Below are 27396 nucleotides of genomic sequence, written 5' to 3' on the forward strand. Positions count from 1 at the left end.
AGATGTCTCTTAGATTGGCTATGGGAATGAAGGAAAGTTTTTAAGACCTAGAGAATTGTGGTATCTTATACTTTGGATGATTATTATTTGGTTTATAGGGTGTGGGAAGGGAAGAGATGTAAAATAAGCAATTACATTTATGACTTTGAGTGGAGAGATTGTCAATTGACAATTAGACATTGGTCCTGGGAACATAAATTTAGGAGTGGTTATTATTTCAAATTATGAGTGTGGATATGATTAACTTGGAAGAGTGCAGAGAAGAAAGGGATCAAGACACTTCAACTTATAGATACAATAGAGAAGAAAGAGCTTTAAAAAAAAGACTGAGTAGTAACACTCTGTGAAAGTGGAGGAAGACCAGTAGAGTATCAAACTATGAAGCCAAGAAAAAATAATACCTTTCAATAAAGAGGCTATAGACATTTGTGTTGAATGCTACTGAGAAGTCAAATAACAGATCAGGAGAATGGCTAGATTTAGTAAAGTTCTGCCAATTACAATAGAGGAAGAGTAAACAGGGAATGAGGGAGTGATTATAATGATGGACAATGGAATCTAAGCTATATGCATAGGGAAGAAATGGAAAGATAAAAGGAATGATAAATAGTGAAGCAATGCGGTTGATGGATCGGTAGACTCATGGAAACTGGGAGTTAGATGTTAGAGTGTGAGCACTAAAATAGATGAGCTAGAAGATGCTTGAAATTGAGATTTTGGAAGTAGTACAGTAATTAATGATGATGAGATCAAGGTATGTATGATTAGGGGCAATATGGTGGAAGAAGGCATCACTGGAATGGAGAAAGCCAAAGAAGAGAGGTCAGGCAAGATGTTAAATGTGTGGTCCATGGGGATATTGGCATTACTGGGAAGATGTCAAGGCTAGGGGAACAATAGAAGTCCATGAGCCAGGTATCAATGATTTGCCCAACTTAATATACTAATTTCCTCCTCTTTGAACTTTGTTTTTTATTTTGTACTGCCTTAGTAACATTTGTCTTATTCTTTGCCTTTTGTGTATTTTTCTTCTCCTCCTTCTAGATTAGGCAATGAAAACAAGCTTGTTGCTATCTCCTATAACACAAAGCACACATTTTCCAACACAGTGTTGCTGTGAACAAGAGATTATAAACAGTGACTTTAGGAAGCATCTATACGACTGAGGGCAAAACATTTCATCAAGGGGCAGCCTAGTTTTGAATAGGTAGAAGGACACAAGATAATGGTTTACTTTAAGGCTTTAAGGATAATGCTTCAGAGAAATCATATGTCATATGACAAAGATATTTAGAAACAGTCAAAATTTATTTTCAGAAAAGATTTGTCCATTCTTAAATAGTACAAAAATAAACAGACATTTGTTTCAAGACTTACATTTTACACAAGTTAATTTAAGGACACATTTGTCTGAGGCACTGAAACTTTCACATATACAATCCAAATGCCCGTGTTCAGTCAGCAGGTTGATGTTACTAACAAATCAAGTACTATTTTTTCAAAAAAAAAAAAACCAAAAAATCAGTGACGTTAATAGTTCTTTGCATAAGCCCTTCTAATATTGACTATTTCTTTCTTAACCTTAAACCTTTTAAACATAAAATCTTAAAGAAAAATTCTCCCAAGTTATTTCTCCTTAATGAAATTTATTTCATTTTCTTCCTTTTTCTAAAAGACACATTTTTTTCAGTTATTTACACACATACTAATGTTATCTGTAATTAGTGTTTGATTTAGAAATATTAAAACCCACAGTGCTTTGTACAGAATATTTTCTTAATAAATTATGGCTGAATAAATTAATGAAACATCCACAGGTCCTTCAAAAGTGTATGAAAAGTCAGTCTTATGGCAAGTTCAGGCTGATGAGACAATATTTTCTGTGGGCTGGCATATAATAAATCTTAAATACAAAAATTCTACCCTTAAATATCTCAATATACCGGAGTTGGGTTTCTAAAAATTTATTCACAAATCTTAATACAATCATTTCTTTTGATTGTTTACATCATAATTCAGAGAGCTAAACCCAAAGAAGATATATTGATTCTGACATAATGAAAAAAAATCAACAATTCCAGACTTAAACATAGTTTATAACAATAATGTCCTAATAAAACATAAATAATAATCTTCAATAAATTAAAGTAATATACAGTACCATTAAATGTCAGCTGACATTGAGATGTGAAAAAGTATTATTATTATCATCATCATTATTATTACTACTCATAACTACTCAGAAATTCTTGGGTTTGCTTTTAAATAAGAAAGGGCATTCATTAGAATAGGAATATAAATTTCTTCCTGTCATGACCCCCCTACAGTTCTTTCTGAGGTATTAGCCTCTTTGTAGGCTACTTGGTTACAGATAGTTAAAATTAATTATAAATAAAATTCTCTGCCTTTCACTTAAAATAAGTGTTTTTTTTTAAAAAAGAGCCTTTTTTTTTTTTTTAATTCTTTTTAAAGGGAACTAAATAGTAGTCCTGAGCTGAGGTTTTCCTGAAAACTTGCAAAAAAATTCAGGCAAGGAAATATAGGCAGAGTCCAAAGGAAGACAAACTCTGTTCTTAAAACCAGTAAAACAAAATAGAAGAAATAAAGTTATCCGAGGATAATTTCTCTTAGCAAAACAGCCAAAAGAAAATAAAAAGAGCAGCATGTTGATTCAAATGCATACACTCAATTGGCTCATCAAGATTCAGATAAAATTAATGTGTGAAATGAATTTAAGCATTTTGAAGAGGTATTTTATGAGGCCATTGCTACTTTTTGCACTGTGATATGAACTGCTAAATCATACTGAGCAATATGAAATCTAAGAAAACAGATTGTTACCCAAGCACAGCTCAGTAATTCATTAACCTCATAGCAACATCTGTTAAGTACCAGGCCCACAGTGCATGAGGATAAAATAAAATCTCCTTCAAGAGTTTAAACCTAAATTTGAATTATAATTTGGTTTTTTTCTTTGTTATTGCTTATTTTAAATGTAGAATCTTTTGCTGCTATAGATTTTACTCATTACCAGTCATATAAACAAATTCTGGAATCTCTTAACATAAAATATTCTTATTTTAAGATAGGACTGCAGTGGTTCTATCACCTTAATACATTTGGCATTTTGTTTTAAAAGGAAGTTGTAACAGTCATATTAAGTAGATGTTCACTCCTGGTGAAAAAGTAAACTCTCTTATGCAACATTTTAACAAGAAATTGTAGCACAATTTCTACTGATTTTAGAGATTTAAATCCAAGAGAGATTCTCCTATTAATATAGGAACAAGTTTAATAACCAAACAAGCTTTTTAAAAGTGATTCTATCCATGAATTTTAGAAATTTCAAATTATTTTTTCAATACTACTTTAAAAAATAGACATGAAATTACTGGTAATTAATTTAAACATTCATTGTAACATACACTTGTACCTTTTTTTGTTTGCTCACAAATAAATGTCTAGAAGCACTTTAAAATTCCAAACGTCAGTTGCTTCTACTACATCACGGAAGATACACTGGAAATATTGACAGTGTAGAAACTTTCAGCATTTTATCATCTTTGCAACTGCATTTAAGTGTTCAAACATCTTTGCTTTTGTTCTTATTATAACAAAATATAAATTGAAATTCAAGTAAAAGATGTCAAAATTCATTTCCTCCTAGTTTACAAGAAGGAATGAAAACTGTTCTGCTATTTAACTTGAAAAAAAAAAATACATCTTTAAAGTAGTGACACAAAAATCTTCACAAGTATGACCCCTTTCTCCGTAACAGGAGTACTGACTTCTGTTACAGAAGATGTTAAGTAACACGGGGAGTTTAATATAAATAGTATTAAATAATTAAGTTAAAAGACATGGTTCATATAAATAAATAAATAGGATCAGTAGACTTCTACAGTTCAGTTGAACGTTCTTTTAGCAGCACTGTGGGTTTGATGTCGTCTAGTCCTGAGCGGGAAGCGCTGGCGTTAATGGTGATGGTTTTGACGAGCTGTGGATCCGGAACGTTGAAGGCAGTGAAGGGACAGCCTTTCACATTACTGCAGATAAGAGACTGAATGGAGGCAGTGTTGATGATTTTAAAACCTACTTCTCCACCAAAAGTGCTCGGCTTCCAGTAGTCAGGAGAACATATGGCATTACCCATCAGTCCTTTCAAGGAGAAGGGCGCTCCAACTTCTACCATGGTTTCACCAAAGATGGCATCTGGGCGAGGCTTTTCTACCAGAAGGCCAGGATAGAGCTCCATCGCATCAATGTCTCCGTAGAGGGCTTCCAACTCTGCAGCCATTTCCTTCTCACCTGTGAAAGTGAAGGGAGATACAACGTCAAACTTTACAAAATAAAAAATAGTTGTACCCCCCCCCCCTTTGCTCAATTTGCTTCAACTTCTCTGCTGTTTCCATTTGACCCTTGATTAAACTATGTCTCACCCGTAAGTTCTTCAAATGATGCGTAGGGCCTCAGCATAAAGCGTTTGCGGTACTCATTAAAAGACTGGTATTTCATCTGTCTGCTCTGGTCTATTGAGGCCTTGGCTACTTTTTGTACTGCGGGTGGAACATTCCTACCACCAGCAACCTGTGGAAAATAAATTTAATTGTAAAACAAATTTGTAGGCATATTTACTATTCCTATTTTCAAAGTGTTCCCTAGGTACAAATTAGGTAAAATTGATGCTGCCAGCTAAGACGATTTTTATTTCCTGGAAAGATGCTTACGTGCATTTCAACAGGAGCTGTCTTTATAATTCAATGAGACACCAGTCTAGAACTTATTTGTCTTTTAAAATTGTAAAGATTAAACTAGTATTCAAGTGTGAAATATTTATTTCTACATGTGTAAATGATAGTTTTTGAAAATATCTCTTTTTAAGACATCAATACAATTTGCTATTCATTTGAAAACTGTAGACTAAGAGTTTATACTTTTCCAAAAAAAAAAAAAAGTTAGGTTTCTTATTCCAATGAAAGAATTTTACTAACAATATAATCACTCTTTTACTCTTGCAGTAAGTTTAAGAAAAATAATTTCTGTGGTAGAAATTTTAAAGTTACTGACTAGTCTTTTGTTTTGTTTTTCAGGAATAATGCTTACCCTCCCAGCAATTTGTTTGGTGAATGATTCAACAAACTGGGTAAGTCCATGTTCCAGTAGTATAGAGTTGTTGTAGAGAAATTGTTGATAGTTGTATTCCTGATCCTCAATCTGAAAGGCGTCCGGCAGAAGGGGATGCCAGTGATAGAGTGTGTTAAACTCAGCAGCGATGCGGTTCTGGTACTGGAATTGTTGGTTGAAAAGCAGCTCTGGGTCAAACTTCAGTTTGAAGTGATAGCCACTCAAGTGCTGTACGTAGTCTTCAATCACAATCTTAATAGTCTCTCCTGTTTGCACCAAAGAATTAAAAAAATTAATTCTTTCTGACCACAAACTTTCAAGCAAATTGAAATGCAATTTTGCTAATTTGCTATTTCTTCACTTCTGTTTTTTTTTCCTTGTTCATACCGAAACAAAAGCTCCTTCTACTACCAGTCATGCTCACAGACTAAATGAATATACTATGTGTGATTTGTCATTTACTACATTCTGTCAGTTACTGAAAACATTGTAAAGGTAATGCATTCATTTTCTCTGGGGAAGAGGGTTTTATTTAAATTTTCTCTTCTTGCTTACCTATCAGTATCAGCCTGCTGGTCTGGAACAACTGCTCATCGCCCCATTCTGGATGCTCCTGCTTAAGCACATCGCACACTCGGTTGTGTTCCCGCAGCCAGATTGTGGCGTACATCATCAGCCCAGGCACAAGCCCAAAGACCTCCTGTCCCACAGCGAACTGCAGGTGTTCAGGGATGTGGGGGGGATAGATCATCTCTGCCTGAGTATCTTTGACTGTAGGAGGATACACTTCTCCATCAATTATCTAAAAAGTAACAGAAACAAATAAACATTAATGAAAAGTTAAGAAACAAATTTTTATCATTAGGGATTTTAAAATATAGGTGTAAATAATGAGTCATAACTAATGCTTAACATTCAAAGGGAATATACCTGATATTTCATTTTTCCATCCTTGAAAAGGCGTAGCTTATGCTGTCTGTCCAGAGTTTCCCCATAAATATGATTTAAGTCCACCTACAAAATTAGGGAAAAATTTTGATTTGTTGCTGTTGAAGTTGTTCTTATATAAAGCATCTATTATATAATATATTATTAAATAATTTGCCAATTTAGCTTTCTGTAAAATTTTCCAATAAAATATACTTTTTCATAGCCACAAAATACTAAATTGTTTATCCACCAAAGCTACAAACCTATATATGTCCCTTGTGTTTAAAGAATTAGTATGCCATATTGAGCTTGTAAGTACATCAAACACTTCACTATAATATATAGTAATTCTTTAAAAAGTGTAAGAAAATGCATTGTTTATAAAAAATTCTTATCAATATATTAAAGCTATGTTATTGAACTCTAAAAGATAATAATGCTGTGAAAACCTCACCTTATAATATTTAAAGCAGTATAAATCAGAGTACAAACATGTTTTATTTACAGTGCTATTTTAAACTAAAAATATGACACAAATTACAAATAATAATATCTATATATGTATACGTGTGAATGTGCATATCTGTGTGTGTATATTTTTACTCAGTAGTGAATTAAAATGGAAAACTCCATTAAGGTTTTTATACATAAGATTTTTTTTTAAAAAAAGGGGATATATGAAGGAAAACTGAAGCAGGCAATAAAAAATAAAAGTTAAAAAAAGGGGATGAATGATTTGGATCTCTCTCTCTCTATCTCCTTTAATGTTAGTACTTCCTGTGATTTGCTATGATTCTGATTGAACTCTATCTTACCCCATGGCCCAGTCCTTTGGTGAAAGCTGGTCCTCGCTTATGATCTGTCTTGAAAAATTGATGGGTAAAGTGCTGGGCAAAGAATGCAAACATCATATTTGTGCCCTGGGGATCAGGGATGAACTTTCTCCTTAGAAGAAATTTTTCCACAATGTCTTTTGAATCAGGAAGCTCCTTCTTCCCTGAAAAATGAGAAAGCTAAGATAAGAATCCATCGATATAGTCAAGAAAGCAGATAATGATTGTCAATTTGCCAAAATTCTTTACTTATAGAATAAATACAATTGTGAGCAGGATTATAATTAATATAAATGACAATTCTAAGATACAGAAAAACAACTTTTTTTTTTTTTTTTTTAAGAGACGGGTCTTGCTCTGTGACCCCAGACTGGAGTGTAGTGATGCAATTATAGCTCATTGCAGCCTGGAACTCCTGGTCTCAAGTGATCCTCTCACCCCAGCCTTCCCAGTAGCTGGGACTACAAGCACACACCACTATGTCTGGCTAATTTTTTTTTTATTATTATTTTTTGTAGAGACGAGGTCTCGCTATGTTTTCCAGGCTGGTCTTGAATTCCTGGCCTCCCTCACTGGGATTGCAGGCATGAACCACCGTGCCCGACAACTTCTTATTGAATTTTATCTATTTTAACAATGCTAGTTCAGTTTTAATCAAAGAATTTGAAAATATTGAGACATTATACCAAGATGCTCATTTACTTTTTTGGCATCGTTTACATGGATTCACACTTTTGAAAATACCCATAAATATCCATAATACAGGAAAAAACTATACTTTTGTTAGCAAATAAATAATAGTCTAAGGTCGAATATTTTAGGTAGCAATCCAGCCCCCCTTGCAATGAATACATCTCTAGGGGCTTCTTCTCACTCACCTTTCACACCCATGGGAGTTGGGCAGTCTTCAGCCACAGGAGGAAGGGCTCTGGTGTAATAGGAGAGGTTAGAGAATGATTCCCAGCTTTTGTAGCCATAGTGCATATTATAAGTGGGTGGACTATCAATCAAATGGGATCTGGCTGAAATTTCAAGAAAAAAACATTGTTTTATTTATTCCCATATGGAAATCAAATCAATGTTCATTTTATTGTAAAATGTGGAAAGCAGCACAGGATTGAATTTAATTCCAATAATCAAAGATACTCTATTTTGAAACAACTACACTTGAAAGTCTGACTGTCACTTAAAATGCATCTTTAATCAATATATATATTTTACACAGGACATTATGATCTAGCAATCTTGATTTTCCAGGTAACTACTCACTCACTACTCAGGAGGTCTATCACAGGAATGGCCAGGCATGGCACTCACTTTAGAACAATAGAAAGTTATTTTCTTGTTGATCCAAATCCAAATTAACCATTAATTTTAATGAGTGCTACATGTTCAGAACAATTCTGTGGCCCATGACATTCAATAAACAACCAGAGCACATTTCCTCTGTCAACTGGCCAGAACAGTTAAAGTCAGAAGAAGTATGCAGGGTTGTAAGCAGAATTCTAACTGGGAGACAGAACTGTATAAACTGGATGAGATTTAAATGTCAATATATTTGGCCATTAAGATAGAAGGCAAACTAAAAAGCTATATTTAAAGCCATTTAGACAAGTTTGGCAAATATGTTTTTGGATTAGGTTTAATAATCTACAGTATTATAAAGCACATTTTCTTTGAGGAAGCTAAAAATCCTTAGAAAGAAACTTGTACTTACATGTTAACACATATTTCATAATTGCGTTTCGAAGGAAGGGAATTTTATTGACAATATTCCAGACTCCCTTGAAGTGGGTGAGTATGTAGTGCACAGTGTTTGGAGTGGGCTTCAGAAGTAATCTTATTCTTGTCAGAAATTCAGCTGCAATAAGAGGAAAAACAGGAGAGAGAAATTCATGGGGCCCATTATAAGACACAAATATGTAAAATGATAATTACATCCAGCCCCATTCCAAATGACGAAAAGCAAAGGCAAACTTACGTGTTGAACAGTTTTCGCCATAAAATCCTGTCCGGGTACAATCACACTTATACTGGTCGAATCCTACACTCATACATACACCTCTGTTTTGACATGGGTTGGAACAGCAAGGATTTGCTGCAATGAAAAGACCGACAGCAAATAAATCATTCTTCAATGTCTTAATCTTGACTTAAACATTTAATTGTTTTACTAACTATGAGTCAACTGTACAATAATACATTAAAGAAACATACAGGTAGTCATGGAAATACATTTTTTTTTACCTGCCTTACAGTTAAAATGTAGAAATTCTTATTCTAAATAAAGGTTAAAAAAATACTCAACTTGGTAAATCATGCTAGTAACCATTTTCTCAGTAACTTTAGATGTTCAATTAGCATTTTTAAGAAGCGCAAAAAAAGCAGCAGTTTCAAAATTAAAATGGTTGGATCTAGTACATGAATCAAAATTTAGGAAAAATTTCAAGGTTAAAAGCAGCTTACTTTTACAATATTTTGCTTATCTTAAAAAATAATCTCGGCTTTCCTGGGGGCAGGAAAGCACCGACTAGACAGTATTTTTTAAAAATTTCTTTCTTTCAATAACCGTAGCTACGTGCCACACACAAACCATTCACATATATTGATCAGAGCTTTCTTATCATGATGACAGCCCGCAAACTCGCATCACTATCCTTAATAAGCAGATGAGAGTGAGTCTCCGACCAGTGAAGTCACTGGTTCAGGACGATCAGAGCGGGTGGCAAAGCCGGAATGTCCCCTCCCCGGTTCTCCCGGACTCCGTGGTCAGGCTCTCGGCCAAGTCGCGCAGCGGCTCTCTTTGGAGAGGAGCCGCCGCGCCGGGGTGGACCCGGGCGGCCCGAGCGGAGCCTGCCGGGTGCAGGAGCCCAGGCGGGTCCCCACCTGCGTGGCTGAGCGCCAGGAGCGCGGCGAGCAGCAGGGCGCGGGCGAGCATCGCGGCGGGCGGGGCGCGGGCTGCGGGGCTGGGGCGGGCGCTGCGGCGGAGTCCCGGGCGCGCTGCCGACGCTCTGCAAGTCGTTTGACAACTGGGCGCTAACGGAGAGAACCTTCCTTTTATGCCCGAAAACCAACCAAGCCCCAGTGACGAAATGACGGTTTCTTTCCGCCCCTCCTGACTTACCCCCCGCAACTTTCCTCCCCCCTCCCCACTTCAAACCTTGCGCAAGCCGGGTGGGGGCAGGCGCGCTTACCCGGGTGGGGGCAGGCTCGCTTACCCGGGTGGGGACAGGCTCGCTTACCCGGGTGGGGGCAGGGTTTCTTACCCACGCGGATGAGGATATCGGAAGCCCGGGAAGCGGCCTCTGCTGCCCCACGGTGCGTGCAGCGCGGGCTGTCCTCCTCCTCCGACCCCCTCTGTCCCCTTCTGTCGCCCCCTGCTCCCTGCCCCGTTCCCCCTCCGAGCTCCTCCGCCCCCGGCGCCCAGGTCTGCGCCGGATCCCTTCCCTCCTCCCAGTCTGGCCCCGGCGCTTCCGAGAGCCGAGCCCAGACGGAGCGCCTCGGGTGGGATGCGGCGGACCGGGGAGGAGACCGCTTTGCTTCGCCTCCGGGAACCGGATCGGCCCTGGGGTCCCAGCGCAGGGAATCCCCGCCCGCCGCCGCCGCGTCTTGGGGTGCCGGGAAGTCACAGTCGGGACAGCCGGGGGCCCGAAAGCTGACATCTTTCACATTGCAGTGACGACGCTGAGTCTGCTGTATGTGCAGCCCATGAAACATATCTTTTATTCTATGTTATGTTTTTTACTTTTATTTTGCCGAATGAAATGTAATAGCTGCGCTCAGTGTACATATCTGTAATTCATCTTTATAGCTAACTTGCTTGTAACATAAGAAATACTGGTCTCTGCACCATCGCTCCCTCCTTGTTTCTTGGAGAGTTAAAAAAAAAAAAAGGTAAATCTTCCCCAATCCTTCTCCTAAGCAGTTACCCTGTAAATAGTTCATTTTAGCTGGAGGGATGATCAGGATAACGTTTCCTGTCTTCTGATGGACAAGGGAAGCGGCGAGAATCAGAATCTGCAGGTTCGCTAAATGGCCAGTGTATCTATCTTAATGCAGTTCTGTCTCTGTCACGTGGTTTTCACCATTTTGGTCACCAGTCCTTCGCAGGAGATACCAATAAGAGAAATTTGAGTTTTAAAATTTACTTTTTTGTCTTTTTTGTCCAGTTTTCCAAGATGATGAGTAGTGATAATGGATCAAAGTACAACATTGCATTTACTTTTCAATTGTCTGGACTTACTGGGGCTAATTTTCTGTTCTCATTTTGGAACATAGGTCAATGAGGAATTAATTAGATGGAATGGTGATTTTGACAGTTTGAATTTCATCTTCCTTTGACTTTAATATTTATCTTTGGTAGCGGTCAGGGAGGAGTATGGCAGGATGAAATACTAAAAAAAAAAAAGAAAAAATTAACAGCGAAGAAGTAGCGAATGGAAAATTCAGTTAAGTCATACATTCTAAGCATTAAGAGGAAGGTCATAAAACCTGAAAGAAAACTACACCAGATACTTTGATTTGTAGAAATCTCACAGAAAAAAAGAGACTCGCTTGAATTTTTTTTTTTTACCATTTTGCTTAATGTACACATTTTCTGATTCTACATGAGACACAAATGACTAAAATTCCATCTCATCTAGGAAACCTTCCTTTCTCCTCCTCTAGTCATATTTAATCATTCTATTTGTGGCACTCCCATTTATTGCACTGAGTCTCACATGAAATTTCAACTAAGAGCATAGACCATTTTCCTTTTAAAATTTCTTTTAAAAATTTCAATTTTCTGTTTCATTTTAAATGAGTAAGTTGTATCTACTAAAATGTTAAGTTTATAGTTGGAGCTACTAATTCTAGTGTGGGTTTGATGCCCTGTAAAAATCCATATTCTGACTTTGACAGTATACTAAAATTTTACATTATAATCCTGAATTCATATAGAAATCATCATCATCATTATCCTCTTTATCAGACATTAATTGTATATCTACTATGTATATAAGTATCTTCTGTTGTTTGCAAAGAGATTCTGAATTCAAAGATGAGGCAAAAACAAGACATAGGGAATAATCATATTTAGACTACTGGGAACTCAAAGGAATTAAGCTTCATCTCGCAGTGGAAATTCTATAAAAAAATCTATTTGCTTAAACTGCTTTGTTTAATCTGTAATTTATATAGCAGAATAGAGTGAAGAAAGTTCTGTGTACCTATAAAGTCAGAAAAGAGTTCAAAGAAAAACTGAAACTTTAAGGATGCACACAGTTTTGAAAAAAAGTCCAAGTATAGGCTTAAGAAAAAAAAACATTGTTATATAACTTATTAAATAATTTTGACAAATCTGAGACAATAAAATAAAATGGATAGGTACATTTTGTGATACTGGTCATGGGAGGATATAAAATATCCCAAACCAAATTAAGATGGCCCAGCCTGTTTTATATGGAAAAGTACTATGATTATTGTGTACTATAAAAAATAAGGTTTTGATTATGTAAACATTACAGTTCTCACATTTATACATATTTAGTGTTTCTGTGTATGTTACAGACAAATATATGTATCTGTTATGTAAAATTTATTTTATTATGCTCTGAAATTTGTTGGGAAATTCTCTGTATGAAGAGAAAATAAGGAAGAATATTAAAAATCTTCCAGAGCATTCTGTTGAGTTTTACTGCCCCCTTCTGCTGCTTGAATTTTTATCAACTTCTTTTTTTCTAAGATCCTGGGAAGATCGCCAGACAGATTTTGTGTTTAATGTTATGATGTCCCTAAATATTCACATGTGCAGTGTTCATTTTAGACTTAACATTTCATGACTGGACTGAAAAGGAATAAAATATTTATTAATTGAAATGATAAATCATTCAAGTGAATTAAAAGGAAATGAACAATAAAGCCTTTTCATATCCAAAATTCCAAATAAATTAACATTTTTAAGAGAGACATTTCTTACTGCTCTGAACAGGGTTCTACCACACAGACATGAAAAGATGGTCATGTCCACTACCTTAGCAAGGAGTCTCTTTCCATTTCCCTTTTTTCTACTTTGGTGGGTTTAGTGGTTCACTGAGAGAGTGATTATATATTCATCCTGATTACGTATTCATTCCTGGCTACACAAGAGAGTTTTGAGGCTATAAATAAAAGTATCTCATTTTCTTAATTAAAAAAGTTCTTTCAAATAAACCAATGAAGAAACACCAAAAAATATCTGTTTTTAAGTTTTGTGAAAAATGGATCTCCTTTCTTTTTCTCAACTTAATTCTTTGATGGATTTTTCTTTTTCTTCAGTTTTCATGGTTGTTTCTCATATATTCAGATGAGCCAAAGTACATTGAACACAGTCCTTGTATTGGACCTCGAAATTTCACAAGGGGGCTGGGAGTGGTGGCTCATAACCTGTAATCCTAGCACTTTGGGAGGCTGAGCGGGGAGGGTCACTTGAGTCCAGAAGTTTGAGACCAGCCTGAGCAACTTAGTGAGACTCTGTCTCTACAAAAAATTAAAAAATTAGCTGGGCATGGTGACATGTGCTTGTAGTCCCAGCTACTCGGGAGGCTGAGACAAGATTGCTTGAGCCCAGGAGTCTGAGGTTGCTGTGAGCTATGATGACACCACTGCACTCTAGTCCAGGCAACAGAGTAAGACCCAGTCTCAAAAAAAAAAAAAAAAAAAAAAAAAATCTCACAAGGGGACAAGGAAGAGCAAAAGAGTGTGAGCTGGGTGAACTAGGGTACACACGGTGAAAGCATACCCATTTGTAAGATACTAGGATTAGGCCTTTCAGTTTCTGATCTAGTATGTAATGAGGAAGCTTGGAGGTTGCCACTCCATCCTAACAACAAGTAATAATGTGAACAAACTGAAAAATCAACACTCTTAGAACTGTCAGAGAAGTGAGGTGACAGAGCAAATCACTACCCCAAATATTCTAAAGATAGGCCTTACAGAAAACAACTTACTACAGCAGAAACACACAGGCAGAAACCTCCATAGAAGTCAGTACTTAGGGAGGGAAACCTGAACTGTAACGAGGATTGCTGGAGGTTCAGTGCTGACAAGTCTGAGAGTTGCAAACTCCAGAAGATCCCCACACTTTCGTGAGTTTTACTTCCTAGAGCTCTACTAGGTTCTCACAGTGAATATCAGAGAAAAAAATCCTCCTGGGCTTCTGGCAGGGGGACAGGTAAAACAACTATTTTGAAATACACCGGAGTATAATGTTCTTCATAACAAGGCCTGTACTCAAGAGAAGCTATTTTACCAGAGCCTAAACTATTGGGATTTTGTCAAAGCCTAACTGAACTAGAAGAAGGGAAATAACCAAATTCAGGCGCAATAGCAGAAGCAATATTTGAAGTAATAATGACTGAGAATCTCCCCCAAATTGGTATCAGGCACAAAATCGTAGGTCCAGAAAGCTCAGAGAACACCAAGCAGGATAAACGCCAAAAAATTACACCTAGGTATAGCATATTCTGTAGAATAGGCATTTCTAAATGGTAGAAAATATGACATAAAAAAAAATCTTGAAAGAAACTAGAGAGAGAGAGAGAAAATAAATCTTTTCTATAGAGGAACAAAAATAAGAATTACATCTGACTTCTTTTCAGAAATCTTGCAAATGAGAAGGGAGTGGAGTGAAATATTTAGTGTTTGAAGAACAAAACCCACCAACCTAGAATTCTGTATTCTACAAAATTGTCCTAGAGAAGTTAAGGAGAAATGATACCTTCTCAGACAAACTACAATTGAGGAAATTTGTGGCCAGTAGATCTGCTTTGTAAGAAATCTTAAAAGAAGCTCTTGAGAGAGAAGAAAAATGACGTAGATTAGAAACTTGGGTCTAGGTAAAGAAAGAAAAAACATTAGAGAAGAAATAAGAGAAGATAAATAAAAACATGTTTTTCTTACTCTTAATTGATAACAGTTTTTTCAAAATAATAACAATAATGTATTAAAAATTACAATGTATGTGTAAGTGAAATGAATGACAGTAATGGTACAAAGGAGGAGAGGAAGGAATTAGGAATATTTTGTTATTATAAGGTACTTGTACTTTCCAGGAAGTGGTATTGTAGTATTTGAAAGTGGAATTGGACTGGTTGTATATTGCAAACTCTAGGACAACCTCCTACCCCCCCAAAAAAAGTTAAATAAGAAATATAATCAATATGCTAAGAAAGGAGAGAAGATACAATTATATATAATGCTTAATTAAGACCAAAAATAACAGAAAAAGAGGGGAAAACAAAAATAGGAGCAGGAAGCAAGGGCAGTGACTAGAAAATAGTGGCATACATGGGACGTATTAATTCAACTATATCAACAATTTCAACATCAATGGTCTAAGTACACCGATTAAAAGACAGTGCCAGAGTGGATCAAAAAATTACCAATACAAGAAAAATTCTTAAAAAAAGAAAAAATACCCAAGTATATATTGTCTATAAGAACCTTACTGTAAATACAAAGACATATGTAGATTAAAAGCAAAAATATAAAGATATACAATGCTGACATTAACCAAAGAAATCGAGTGTGCCTCTATTAATTTCCAACAGAGTTAACTTCTGAGCAAGAAAAATTACTAGGGATAAAGGAAAACATTACATACCATGAAAAGGTAAATTCTCCCAGAAGATATAACAAGTCTTAATGTATATGCGCCAAACAATAGAACATCAATATAAATTAAGCAAAATTGGTATAACTGCAAGGAAAAATAGGTTAATTCATTGTCTTCAGAAATTGACAGATCTATCAGATAGAAAATTATTAAGGACATAGCTGAACTCAAGAACACTGTTAATAACTAGATGTAAGTGACATCTGTAGACTACTTCATCCAGCAACAGCAGAATACACATTCTTCTCTCAGTTACATGGAACATACACCGAGATAAACCACATTCTGGGCCATCAAATACACCTTAGCTGTATAAAATAATGAAAATCATATAATGTATGCTCTCAGGCTACAGCAAAACTAAACTAGAAATAAATAATAGAAAGATAGCCGAAAATTCCCCAAATATTTGGAGATCACACAGCACACTTCTAAATAACACATGGATCAAAGAGAAATCCCAAGAGAAATGAAAAAATATTTTGAACTAAATAAAAATACAACTTAAAATTTGTAGGATGCAGTGAAAGCAATGCTTAGAAATCTGTAGCACTGAGTGCGTATATTGGTAAAGAAGAAAGATACAAAATCAATAATCTAAGCTTCCATTTTAGGAGACTACAAAAATGAAGAGCAATTAAATCAATGTGAGCAGAAGAAAAGAAATAATGAAAATTAGAGTAGAAAGCAATCAAATTCAAAACAGAAAATCAATAGAAAAAGTCAACAAAACCAAAAGCTGGTTCTTTTAAAAGACCAATAACATTGATATCTCCAGCCAGGCAAAGAAAAAAAGAGAAGACAAAAATTACTAATATTAGAAGTGAAAGGGGAAACATCACTGCAGATCCCATGGATGTTAAAAGGATAGTAAAGGAATACTACAAACAATTCTTTTACCACAGATTTGATAACCTTGATAAAATGGGAAAATTCCTGGAAGGCACAATCTGCCAACACCCTCATGAGAAGAAATAGACAATCTGAATTGGTCTATATCTCTTAAAGTAATTTAATTAATAATTCACCTTCCAAAACAGAAACAATCAGACCCAGATGGGTTCACAAGTGAATCCTACTAAACAGCTAGGAAACATATATTAATTCTCTACAATCACTTTTGGAGCATAGAAGCAGAAGGAATATTTCCTAACTCATTCTATGAGACCAGCATTACCCTAATACCAAAACCTGACAGAGGCATTACAAGAAAAGAAAATGAAATTCCAATCTCTTTTATGGGCATATATGTAAAACTACTCAACAAAATACTATTAAATAAAATCTAACAATGTGTAAAAATAATTATACATCATGACCAAGTCACAGGTATGCAAGGATGATTTAACATTAAAAAATAAATTAATCTAATCTATCACATGAATAGATTAAAGAAGAAAAATCACCTGATTATGTTAATAGGTGCAGAAACAGCATTTGACAAAATCCAACACTGATAATGATAAAAACAAACAGCAAACTAGAAATAGACGGGAACTTCCTCAACTTGATAAAGAACATCTATAAAAAAATCTTACAGTTAACACCATAATTAATGGTAAGCAACTAGAAGCTTTCTTACTAATATCACGAGCAAGGCAAGTTTCTCTTCTTTCCCCACTCCTTTTCAACATCATACTGGAAGCTCTAGCTAATGCGATAAGCAAGAGAAAGAAATAAAAGTTATACAGACTATGAAGGAAGAAATAAAACTGTCTTTGTTTGCAAATGATATGATCATCTATGTGGTAAATCCATAAGAATTTACCAAGGAACTCCTGGACTTGATAAGTTAATTATAGCAACATTGCAGCATACAAAGCTAACATATAAAAGTCAATCACTTTCCTCTATATTAGCAATAAACAAATGGAATTTCAAATTAAAAACACATTACCATTTACAACAGTACCTCCCCCAAACGAAATATTTAGATAGAAATCTAACTAAATATATATAAGACCTATATAAGAAAAATGACAACACTCTGAAGAAAATATCAAAGAAGAAATAAATAAATGGAGAGAGATTACATGTTCATAGATAGGAAGACTCATTATTGCTGGGATGCCAGTTCTTCCTAAATTGATCTATAAATACAAGATAATCTCAATAAAAATCCCAGGAAGTTAACTTGTAGAAATTGCCAAACCGATTCTAAAGTTTACGTGGGGAAGCAAAAGATTCAGAATAGCCAACTCTATCCTGCAGAACAAAGTTGGAGGGCTGACACTATCCTACTTCAAGACTTACTATAAAACTACAGTACTCAAGGCAGTGTGATATTGGCAAAAGAATGACAAATAGATCTCTTCTTTTAGATAGATCTATGGATAGAGAGCCCAGAAATCCACCCACAGAAATATAGTCAGCTCGTTTTTGACAAAGGAGCAATGGCAATACAATGGAGCAAAGATTGTCTTTTCAACAAATGGTTCTAGAACAACTGAATATCACAGGAAAAAAAAAATGAACCTAGAAACAGATCTTACACTTTTAATAAAAATTAACTCAAAATAGAATATAGACATGAAATGTAAAATTATAAAAGTCCCATATGATAACATAGTAGAAACTCTACATGACCTTGAATATGGTAATTATTTTTTAGATACAATGCCAAGGGCATGACCCATGAAAGAAATAATTGATAATCTGGACTTCAGTAAAATCAAAAACTTCTGCTCCACAAAAGACACTATCACAGAGAAAGAGAAAACAAGTCCCAGACTGGGAGAAAATATTTGCAAAAAATATATCAGATAAAGGACTGTTATCCAAAATATCCAAAGAACTCTTAAAACTCAAAAATAAGAAAGCAAACAGCACAACTAAAAATGAGTCAAAGACCTGGGCAGACATGTCTTCAAAGATGACATAAGATGGGAAATAAGCGTATGACAAAATTCTCCACAACGTATATAATCAGAGAAATGCAAATTAAGATAAAAATGAAGCTGGGGGTGATGGTTCACACCTGTAATCCCAAAACTTTGAGGAGGCCAAAGTAAGAGAATTGCTTGAGGCCAACCTGGGCAACACAGCAAGATCCTATTTCTACAAATTAAAAAAAATTAGCCGGGCATGGTGGCACACCACTGTAGTCCTAGCTGCTTCAAAGCTGATGTGGGAGAATCACTTGAGCCCAGGAGATGAAGGTTACAGTGACTTACGATTGCAATACCGCACTTCAGCCTGGGCAACAGAGTGAGACTCTATCTCTTAAAAATACATGTACTACTACATACCTATTAATATACTATATACCAAAATCCAGAACACTGTCAACACCAAATGCTGGTGAGGAGATAGAACAACAGGAACTTTCATTCATTGCTGGTGAGAATGCAAAAATAGTACAGCCACTTTGGAGGACGGTGTGGCAGTTTCTTACAAAAGTAAATACACTCCAGCTGTCGCGCACCTTGGTGTTTACCAAAATGAGTTAAAAATGTATGTCCACACAAAAGCTGCCTGCGGATATTTTCAGCAACTTTATTGTTAATTTCAAAAACTTGGAAGTAACCAAGTTGTGCTTCAGAAGGTGAACGGATAAACTATGGTATACCCAGTCAAGGGAGTATTAGGAGCTAGACGGGAATGAGACATCATCCATGAAAAGACATGGAGGAATCTTAAATGCATATTAATAAGTGAAAGAAGCATTTCTGAAAAGGCTACATACTGTAGGATTCCAGTAATATGGCATTCTGGAAAAGGCAAAACCATGAAGACAGTAAAAGGAGTACTGGTCACCAGGGGTTGGGGACTGTGGGTGAGAAAGCCTAGCACAGAGGATCTTTAGGGCACTGAAATGATTCTGCACGATACCATGACGGTGGATACATGTCATTACACGTTTTTCAAAACCCGTTGAATGTGCAACACCAAGAATGAACTCTAATGTAAGCTATGGACTTCGACTAATAACGATGTGTTGCTGTAGGTTTGCTGATTGTGACAATTGTACCGCTCTGGTGGGGGAGGCCCATGGTACAGGATGTACAGGAGGCTGTCCGGGTGTAGGTGCAGGATATATATGTACTTTCTGCTCAGTTTTGCTGTGACCATAAAGTGTTCTGAAAAATAAACTTTATTCACATATTTTTTCTACCTCTGCTAGATGTTCCACTTCATTTTAAGTAATGTGAGAAAACAGCCTCCACCACATGAGCCACAAGACTGTTTTGCTGAAGGCAATGCACATTTGTTTGTCTACTATTCATAGTTATTGGAAAAAATTTTCAAGGTTGAATGCTGTAGATTGAATAGTGTCAGATGCTTATTTAGGGTAGTCATGGAAAGTCTACTTCCTTTCTTAACTAAAACCTCACTCTACCCTAAGGACAGCGACTCCTTTGCAAACACTGGAAGGATTTATTCCTTCTCTCATACCTCTCATATCTAGAGACAGTATTCATGTAAAGCCTCTTTCTCCCTTTCTCAAATCACTATTCTCTTGTTTTAGAGATTCACATCCATTCCAATTGCTTCAATGAGCACTTCAGAGTTTCTTCCTTCTAAAGCTATATCTCTACCCTGTCCTCTTACCTGAAACTCAAACTTAATTGTCTGATTGTCCCCTGGATCTTTTCACATGACCAGGCTAAAAACCCAACTTATCCTCTTAACAAAAAATAATTTTCCTTTAATATTTTCCATACAAATGAATAGGCTCACAATCCACTCAGATATATTACTACTAACATTTATCATCATCTAACATGCTGCATATTCTACTTGCATATCTTGTTTACTACCAAAATATAGTAAACATTTGTCTCCTCTACCAAATATGTAAATTCCATGAAGATACGGTTTTTGTCTGCTTTGGTCACTGTTATATTCCAAGTGCCTTGAACAGTGACTAGCATATACTAGTGCTCAACAAATATTTATTAAATAAATGGGTGAATCTATCTTTTGTAAAATCAACTTCAAAATTAGATGACTTTCATTAATGTAACAGTTTCCTAAAAATACAATTTCCAAATCAAAGGCATCAACATTTTTAAAGCTCCTTCTTTAAATGCAATTGTTACTGCAAATACTGCTGGAGTCATCTCAACGTAATGTCTGGAAGTGCTGTGGGCATCTTGCACCTGAAGACCCGGTCAACTTAATGATATGAGAAAAAAATATTTAAAAGAGCCCCAGTCCTTGATGGTATTATTGAGGTAGAGTCCTGATCAAGTTCCCCCTAGAGCTTGTCCCACTTATAAATTTCTTGTTCAGTGAGTCTCAACAGCTACAAATAAGCAGTTGGGTTGAATGTATGTTGACTTTAAACATATACAAATGACTGTTGAACAAAACAGTTTGAATTTCATGGGTCCACTTATACGTGGATTTTTTTTCAATAAACGTTGGAATATATTTTAGAGATTTGTGACAACTTGAAAAATCTCTCTTATGAATCACATAGCCTAGAATCAAAAAAATTAAGAAAAAGTTACGGCCGGGCGCGGTGGCTCACGCCTGTAATCCTAGCTCTGGGAGGCCGAGGCGGGTGGATCGCTCAAGGTCAGGAGTTCGAGACCAGCCTGAGCAAGAGTGAGACCCCGTCTCTACTAAAAATAGAAATAAATTATCTGGCCAACTAAAAATATATATACAAAAAATTAGCCGGGCATGGTGGCTCATGCCTGTAGTCCCAGCTACTCGGGAGGCTGAGGCAGGAGGATCGCTTAAGCCCAGGAGTCTGAGGTTGCTGTGAGCCAGGCTGATGCCACGGCACTCACTCTAGCCCGGGCAACAGAGCGAGACTCTGTCTCAAAAAAAAAAAAAAAGAAAAAGTTAGGTAGGTCATAAACACATAAAATATATGTAGATACTTGTATATTTTGTCATTTACTACCATAAAACCTACACAAATCTATTATATTAATAAAAAGTTAAACCTTCTCAACTTACACACACACTTATAGACCATACATGGCGTCATTCGCAGTGAAGAGTAATGGAAACAAATGTCAATATGCAGTATTAAATCATAACTACATAATATTCACTGTAGTACACACAGCACGATGGTACTAATTTCATAGCTGCATCCTCCTGCTGCTACTGCACCGTTTAAGGGTTGTAAGCATCTGCTTAAAACGCTTTGTGACGATAATCATCTCCAGGTAAGCAGTTCCTCTCCCCAGCAAATTGCAGTAAAATGTGATCTGTTGTGATTCTTGTGTACTTTTCATCACGTTTGGTGCAATACTATAAACCTTGAGTAATACCCTCGGAGTCATACAAAGTGCCAGTAGTGATACTGGAAGTGTTCCCAAGAAGCAGAGAAAAGTCATGACATTACAAGAAAAGGTTGAATTACTTGATTGAGGTTGCCCACCATTTCAACATAAATGAATCCAGAGTAAGAATCACTGTAAAAAAACAAAATAAAGGAAATTTGTGAAGCTGTAGCTGTCAAAAATGTAGCGTTGGCTGGGCACGGTGGCTCACTCCTGTAATCCTAGCACTCTGGGAGGCTGAGACGGGTGGATCGCTCGAGGTCAGGAGTTCGCGACCAGCCTGAGCAAGAGTGAGACCCCGTCTCTACTAAAAATAGAAATAAATTATCTGGCCAACTAAAAATATATATACAAAAAATTAGCCGGGCATGGTGGCGCATGCCTATAGTCCCAGCTACTCGGGAGGCTGAGGCAGTAGGATCGCTTAAGCCCAGGAGTTTGAGGTTGCTGTGAGTTAGGCTGATGCCACTGCACTCACTCTAGCCCGGGCAACAGAGTGAGACTCTGTCTCAAAAAAAAAAAAAAAAAAATGTAGCTTTTATGTGGGTGCAGAATATCTGTAAGAAAGGCATACTTATAGATTCTAACATGATTTGAGAAAAGAACACACTCACTGCATGACAATTTAAAGCAGAAGGAAGGTGACAGATCTAAAGCTGGAGAATTTAATGCCAGCAAAGAATGGTTTGATAATTTTAGAAAGAGATTGGCTGTAAAATGTTAAGATGACAGAAGTGGCTTTTCTTGACCAAGAGGCAGCAACAGACAAATTCCCAGACACCATTAAGAAAATCATTGAGAACAGATATCTGTCTTAATAGGTTTTTTAATGCAGATGAAAGTGCACCAGGATTTAAGGCAGGAGGGAACAGGCTAACTCTACTGTTTTGAGGAAATGCACTCAGGTTTATGATCAGGGCTGTCCTTATCTGTAAATCTGGTAACCCGGGAGCTTTGAAGGGAAAAGATAAACACCTGTACAACAAGAAGGCCTGGATAGGGAGAACCATTCATCTGGATTACTTCCATGGATGCTTTGTCTCTGAAGTCAGGAAATACCTTGCCAGTAAGCGGTTGCCCTTATAAAGTTCTTTTGATATTGCTCAATGTCCCTGGCCACCCAGAACGCCAAGAATTCTATACCAAATGTGTCAAAGTGGTCTACTTGTCCGTAAACACAGTGTCTCTAATTAAGCCTTTAGATCAGTGGGTCAGGCTCATTATACACAGTACTCAATAGAAAGGATTGCCAAGGCTATGGAAGAAAACCCCAGTAGAGAGAACAACATGGAAGTCTGGAAGAATTACACACCACTGAAAATGCCATCATGTAACAGAAAAGCCATGGAAGCTATCAAGCCTGAATACAATAAATTCTGGCTGGAGAAAATTGTGTCCAGATGCTGTGCATGACTTCACAGGATTTATGACAGAGCCAATCAAGGGAATAATGAAAGTGATTGTGAATATGGCAAAGAAAGGTGTGGGATGAAGGGTTTTAAGATATGGATCTTGGAGAAATTCTAAAGCTAATAGTTCTCCCAGCAAAGGAATTAACAGAAGGTAACTAGATAGAGGTGAATGCTTCCCAACCAGTGCCAGATGATGAGGAAGAAGATGTGGAAGAAGCAGTGCCAGAAAAATTGACATTAGACCATCTGGCAGAAGGGTTCTGATTATTCAAGACTGATTTTGATTTCTTTTATGATGTTGATTCTTCTATTATATGAACACTGACACTAAAGCATACAGTGGAAGAAGAATTGGTACCATGCAGAAACATTTTTAGTAAGTGAAAAAGCAAAATATCAGACCAAAATTATAATGTACTTCCATAATGTTATATCAAATATGCCTGCCCCTCCTGCCTCCCTTTCCACCTCCTCCAACTCTTCCACTTCTGCCACCCCTGAGACAGAAAGACCAACGCTTGCTCTTCCTCCTCCTCTTCAGCCTACTGCATATGAAGGCAAGACAGATGAGGAACTTTGTGATGATCTACTTCCGCTTAATGAACAGTAAATATATTTTCCTTATGATTTTCTTAATAACATTTTCTTTTCTCCAGCATACTTTATTGTAGGAATTCAGTATATAATCCATATAACATACAAAATATGTGTTAATCAACTGATCATGTTATTGGTAAGGCTTCTGGTCAACAGTAGGCTATTAGTAGTTAAGTTTGGGGGGGAATCAAAAGTTATATGAAAATTTCCACTGTGCAGCAAGTTGATGCATTGTTCAATGGTCAACTGTATTAGGAGTTGATGTTAGCCGTCACATTCACCTGTCAAATCTAACAGTTTACCATTGCTCTTGAAATAAAATCCAAGTTTTTTGCCATGACCCACAAGGCCATATCTACCTCTCCAACTTCACACACAACACTCTTCCTCCCTCACTACCATCTGGTCATAATGGGCTTTATGGGTCTTAATCACATCTAACTCTTTTTTTTTTTTCTTGCCTGAAGGTCTTTGCACTTGCTGTTACCTCTAACCAGAGTGGTTTTTCTCTAGATGGTTGAGGTTTTCTTATTCTCAGTTATCAGCCCCAATATCATATCCCCCAGCTACTTTCTTATATCTTTGTGTATCTTTACATGCATAACTATAACGGAGAGGAATGGTCACTGTTAGGAATGTTCAAGGAACAAGAAGAAGGCCAATATGTCTGGTGGGAAGATAGTCAAGAGGACGCTGGGAAATGAGGTGGTATCCAGTGTGTAGTAGGTACTTAATATATTTTTTAGGACTGGCTGTCTCTTAGTGATGGGGCTAAAAGTCATTTTTATTTTCATTTTTTTTGTTTATCTGTGTTTCTGTATCTTCTAAATGAATGCTTTTCAGCTTTATAATATAAAATAGTTTAATAAAAATTTCTCTATAAATGAAATGCCATCAAAAGAATATGAAAAAATCAATTGTGCTCTGTTAGATAAGAATGACTAATTTTCCTCACAAATGTAATGCAATTCTTTTCTTCTTTCCATCTTCTTATTATGTATTTCTTATTTACATAGCCTAATTCAATTTTCTGTGCAAGATTTAAATTCTCTTTTTGTCAGGCATGATGGCTCACACCTGTAATCCCAGCACTTTGGGAGGCCGAGATGGGAGGATCACTTGAGGCCAGGAGTTTGAAATCAGCTTAGGCGATATAGTGAGACCTGTCTCCACAAAAAATTAGCCAGGTGTGATGGTGCGCACCTGTAGGAGGCTGAGCTGGGAGTATCACTTGAGCCTAGGAGTTTGAGGTTGCAGTGAGCTATGATCGCGCCACTATACTCCAGCCTGGGTGACACAGTGAGACCCTGCTCCTGTCTCTAAAATAAAAAGAAAAGTCTTTTTATCAAAGACTATCATTATTGCCAAAATAATTTAATAAAAGAAGCACTTAATCTGAGGCACTGACCACATAACCTTGGACAAGTCCTTGCATTTGTTATTTCTCAATGTCTTCATCTGCACAGAAGTTTTTCATGCAGATAAATAAAACATATGGACTCCTTTGAGTTACTAGAAGGAATCTAAATCTAATATATTGAGGCTTCCTGAGATCCATTACTTCAAGGGCAACCTGATCATTATTGTGCTCTGCTATTGAGATTTACAAGTCTTTGAAATTCCACTCTTTCATTTTCATCTTTTTAATTTTATGCTTTGAACTATTCTCAGATCAGTCCTTGGGCCGTTGGCTATTATAAAAACTTTATCTTCTACAGAGATGATCACAGTGCTGATAAAATATTCAACAGTCCAGAACATGTCTCCTTTTTGTGGTTCAACTGGATTCCATTTTGGTAATATTTGAGGAGTTGCAAATACTGCTTTTAAGGTGAAGTTCTTCATTTGACATTTAAATAAAACCTACTCTATAAATCAGCTGTTTTCACTTATAAGTGCTACATGTAATTTATTTTAGAAGTGAATGGAAAAAAATCTATTTAAAGAAGATGCCTGCTTCCAACTTTTACATTTCTTAACAATTTTTTTCATGTAAAAAAAATAACATAGAAAAGCAAAAACAAAAATGGTAAAATGATTTAATGGCTGCATTTAATATTTACTGGGGCATTTATTATTCATTTTCAAAATTTAACTTGAAGCAATCCTCATACATTAAGCTAAATCTTACAGCTATTTTATATTTCTTCTTTGTATGTAATATCCGTTCTTTGTGATTGTTGTATATATTGTTATTCCCTTATTTACTTGAAGTATTTACTAAGTATTTTCTATGGGTATAAGCTTATGTCTGAGTCAAAATACAGAGGTTGGTTTTGAACCAAGAAAATCAATCAGACAATGAAGACCTGGCTTTGTGAGTATACATGCCATTGGGGTAGCTGTAAATCCCTGGATCATAATTGCTCAAAAGATGTTTGGCAAGTGACAGAATGTGCATGGCTTTCATTCTTCTCTATTTTTGGAACTATGTTACTCAGTCATCTATTTTCATTATAGGCATTGGTAATTATCACTGCTTATCAAGATAAGTGCCTGCTTTAATACAGAGGGGAAGGCAGAAGATAAACTAGTAAGAAAAAATGCATATGTTTGCAAATTGAGGTAAGTTATACGAAGGTATTGAACAACATTCAGTGACTAAATTACAGGCTGGCCAGGGAGGGTCCATTCACGCAGAGGATAGCACACCTTTGTTTTCTGATGAACTGTTCTTTAAGGAAATGAGCCATTGAAATGCACTGTATGTGGTGGTTTCAGTACAAAGATTTTGAGTTTTGTAGTAAAAAGCTCTGTAGCAAGACAAAGAAAGCTACGATACCAACGTATGTCATAAATCAGCATTCCTTCTTTTGTACTGTTTGATTAAAAAAAAAAATCTTAATCATTATTTCCATACAGTTGGTACTCTTCTCTAGGCTGATAATTAACATGGGAAAATATGCAGTATCAATTATATATTGTATTCCAGCAATTTAAAATAATTTAGAGTCACCATCCAGCTCCAAGAAAGTCACCTTTGGGTGGAACAGAAACACGACTGCAGAATTCAAGAGGACAGACAAGAGTCCCTTGATCAGCCCCAGGGCTCCTCGCGAGTCGCCTCCAACCCTGAGCCGGAGCCCCTGCACGGAGCGCGCAGACCCTGCCACCTCGCCAGCCAGCGCCCTGGTGGCCAAGAAGCCGCTGACCCCAGTCCAAAGAGGAGGCCCACCATTATGGATTGCTTCTTTGGATAGGAGCGAGTCTCTTTTTAAAAAAGACTGCTTTTGTGCAGAATATTCTATAAATCATAACTTTAAGAACATAGGGCCTTTTTATCATTTTGTAAGTTCCTGTAACTGGTGCATGTGAGGTTCCGAACGGGCACTGGTTGCTCGTCCCTGCCATTGGGGGCCCCAGGTGGCTCGGTCGGATCTTTCGCTACAGACCTTGTGTTCGAGCTCTCTGGGATCCCACGTTTTGGGGTAATTTCAGTGATTCCCGTTAGTGTAAGGACGGAGACCTCGTATGAAGCTGAGGAGGGCACACTGATCTCTAACTTACAATAAATTGATTAGCATGATTAAAATGTGGAATTACAAAAAAAAGAGAATAATTTAGAGAAATAAGTTAAAATGACAGCACTTTCATGAGCACCGTGCCATTCTTCATTCTAT

General features: G+C 36.6%; 1 protein-coding gene across 1 annotated transcript; it reads right to left on the bottom strand.

The window, feature by feature from the left end:
* Positions 1-2461: 2461 nt before the first annotated feature.
* PTGS2 (prostaglandin-endoperoxide synthase 2) lies at positions 2462-9852 on the bottom strand. The gene is made up of 10 exons (XM_045536085.1): positions 9774-9852; positions 8869-8985; positions 8605-8748; positions 7766-7909; positions 6870-7051; positions 6055-6138; positions 5680-5926; positions 5104-5390; positions 4440-4587; positions 2462-4308 (listed from the first exon to the last, which is right to left on the bottom strand). Exons 1-10 carry the CDS (start codon positions 9823-9825, stop codon positions 3899-3901), a joined length of 1815 nt encoding a protein of 604 aa, XP_045392041.1. The 5' UTR covers positions 9826-9852; the 3' UTR covers positions 2462-3898.
* Between the last annotated feature and the right edge of the window lie 17544 nt (positions 9853-27396).

Source organism: Lemur catta, chromosome 23, assembly GCF_020740605.2.
Source record: "Lemur catta isolate mLemCat1 chromosome 23, mLemCat1.pri, whole genome shotgun sequence".
Classification (NCBI taxonomy): Eukaryota; Metazoa; Chordata; class Mammalia; order Primates; family Lemuridae; genus Lemur; species Lemur catta.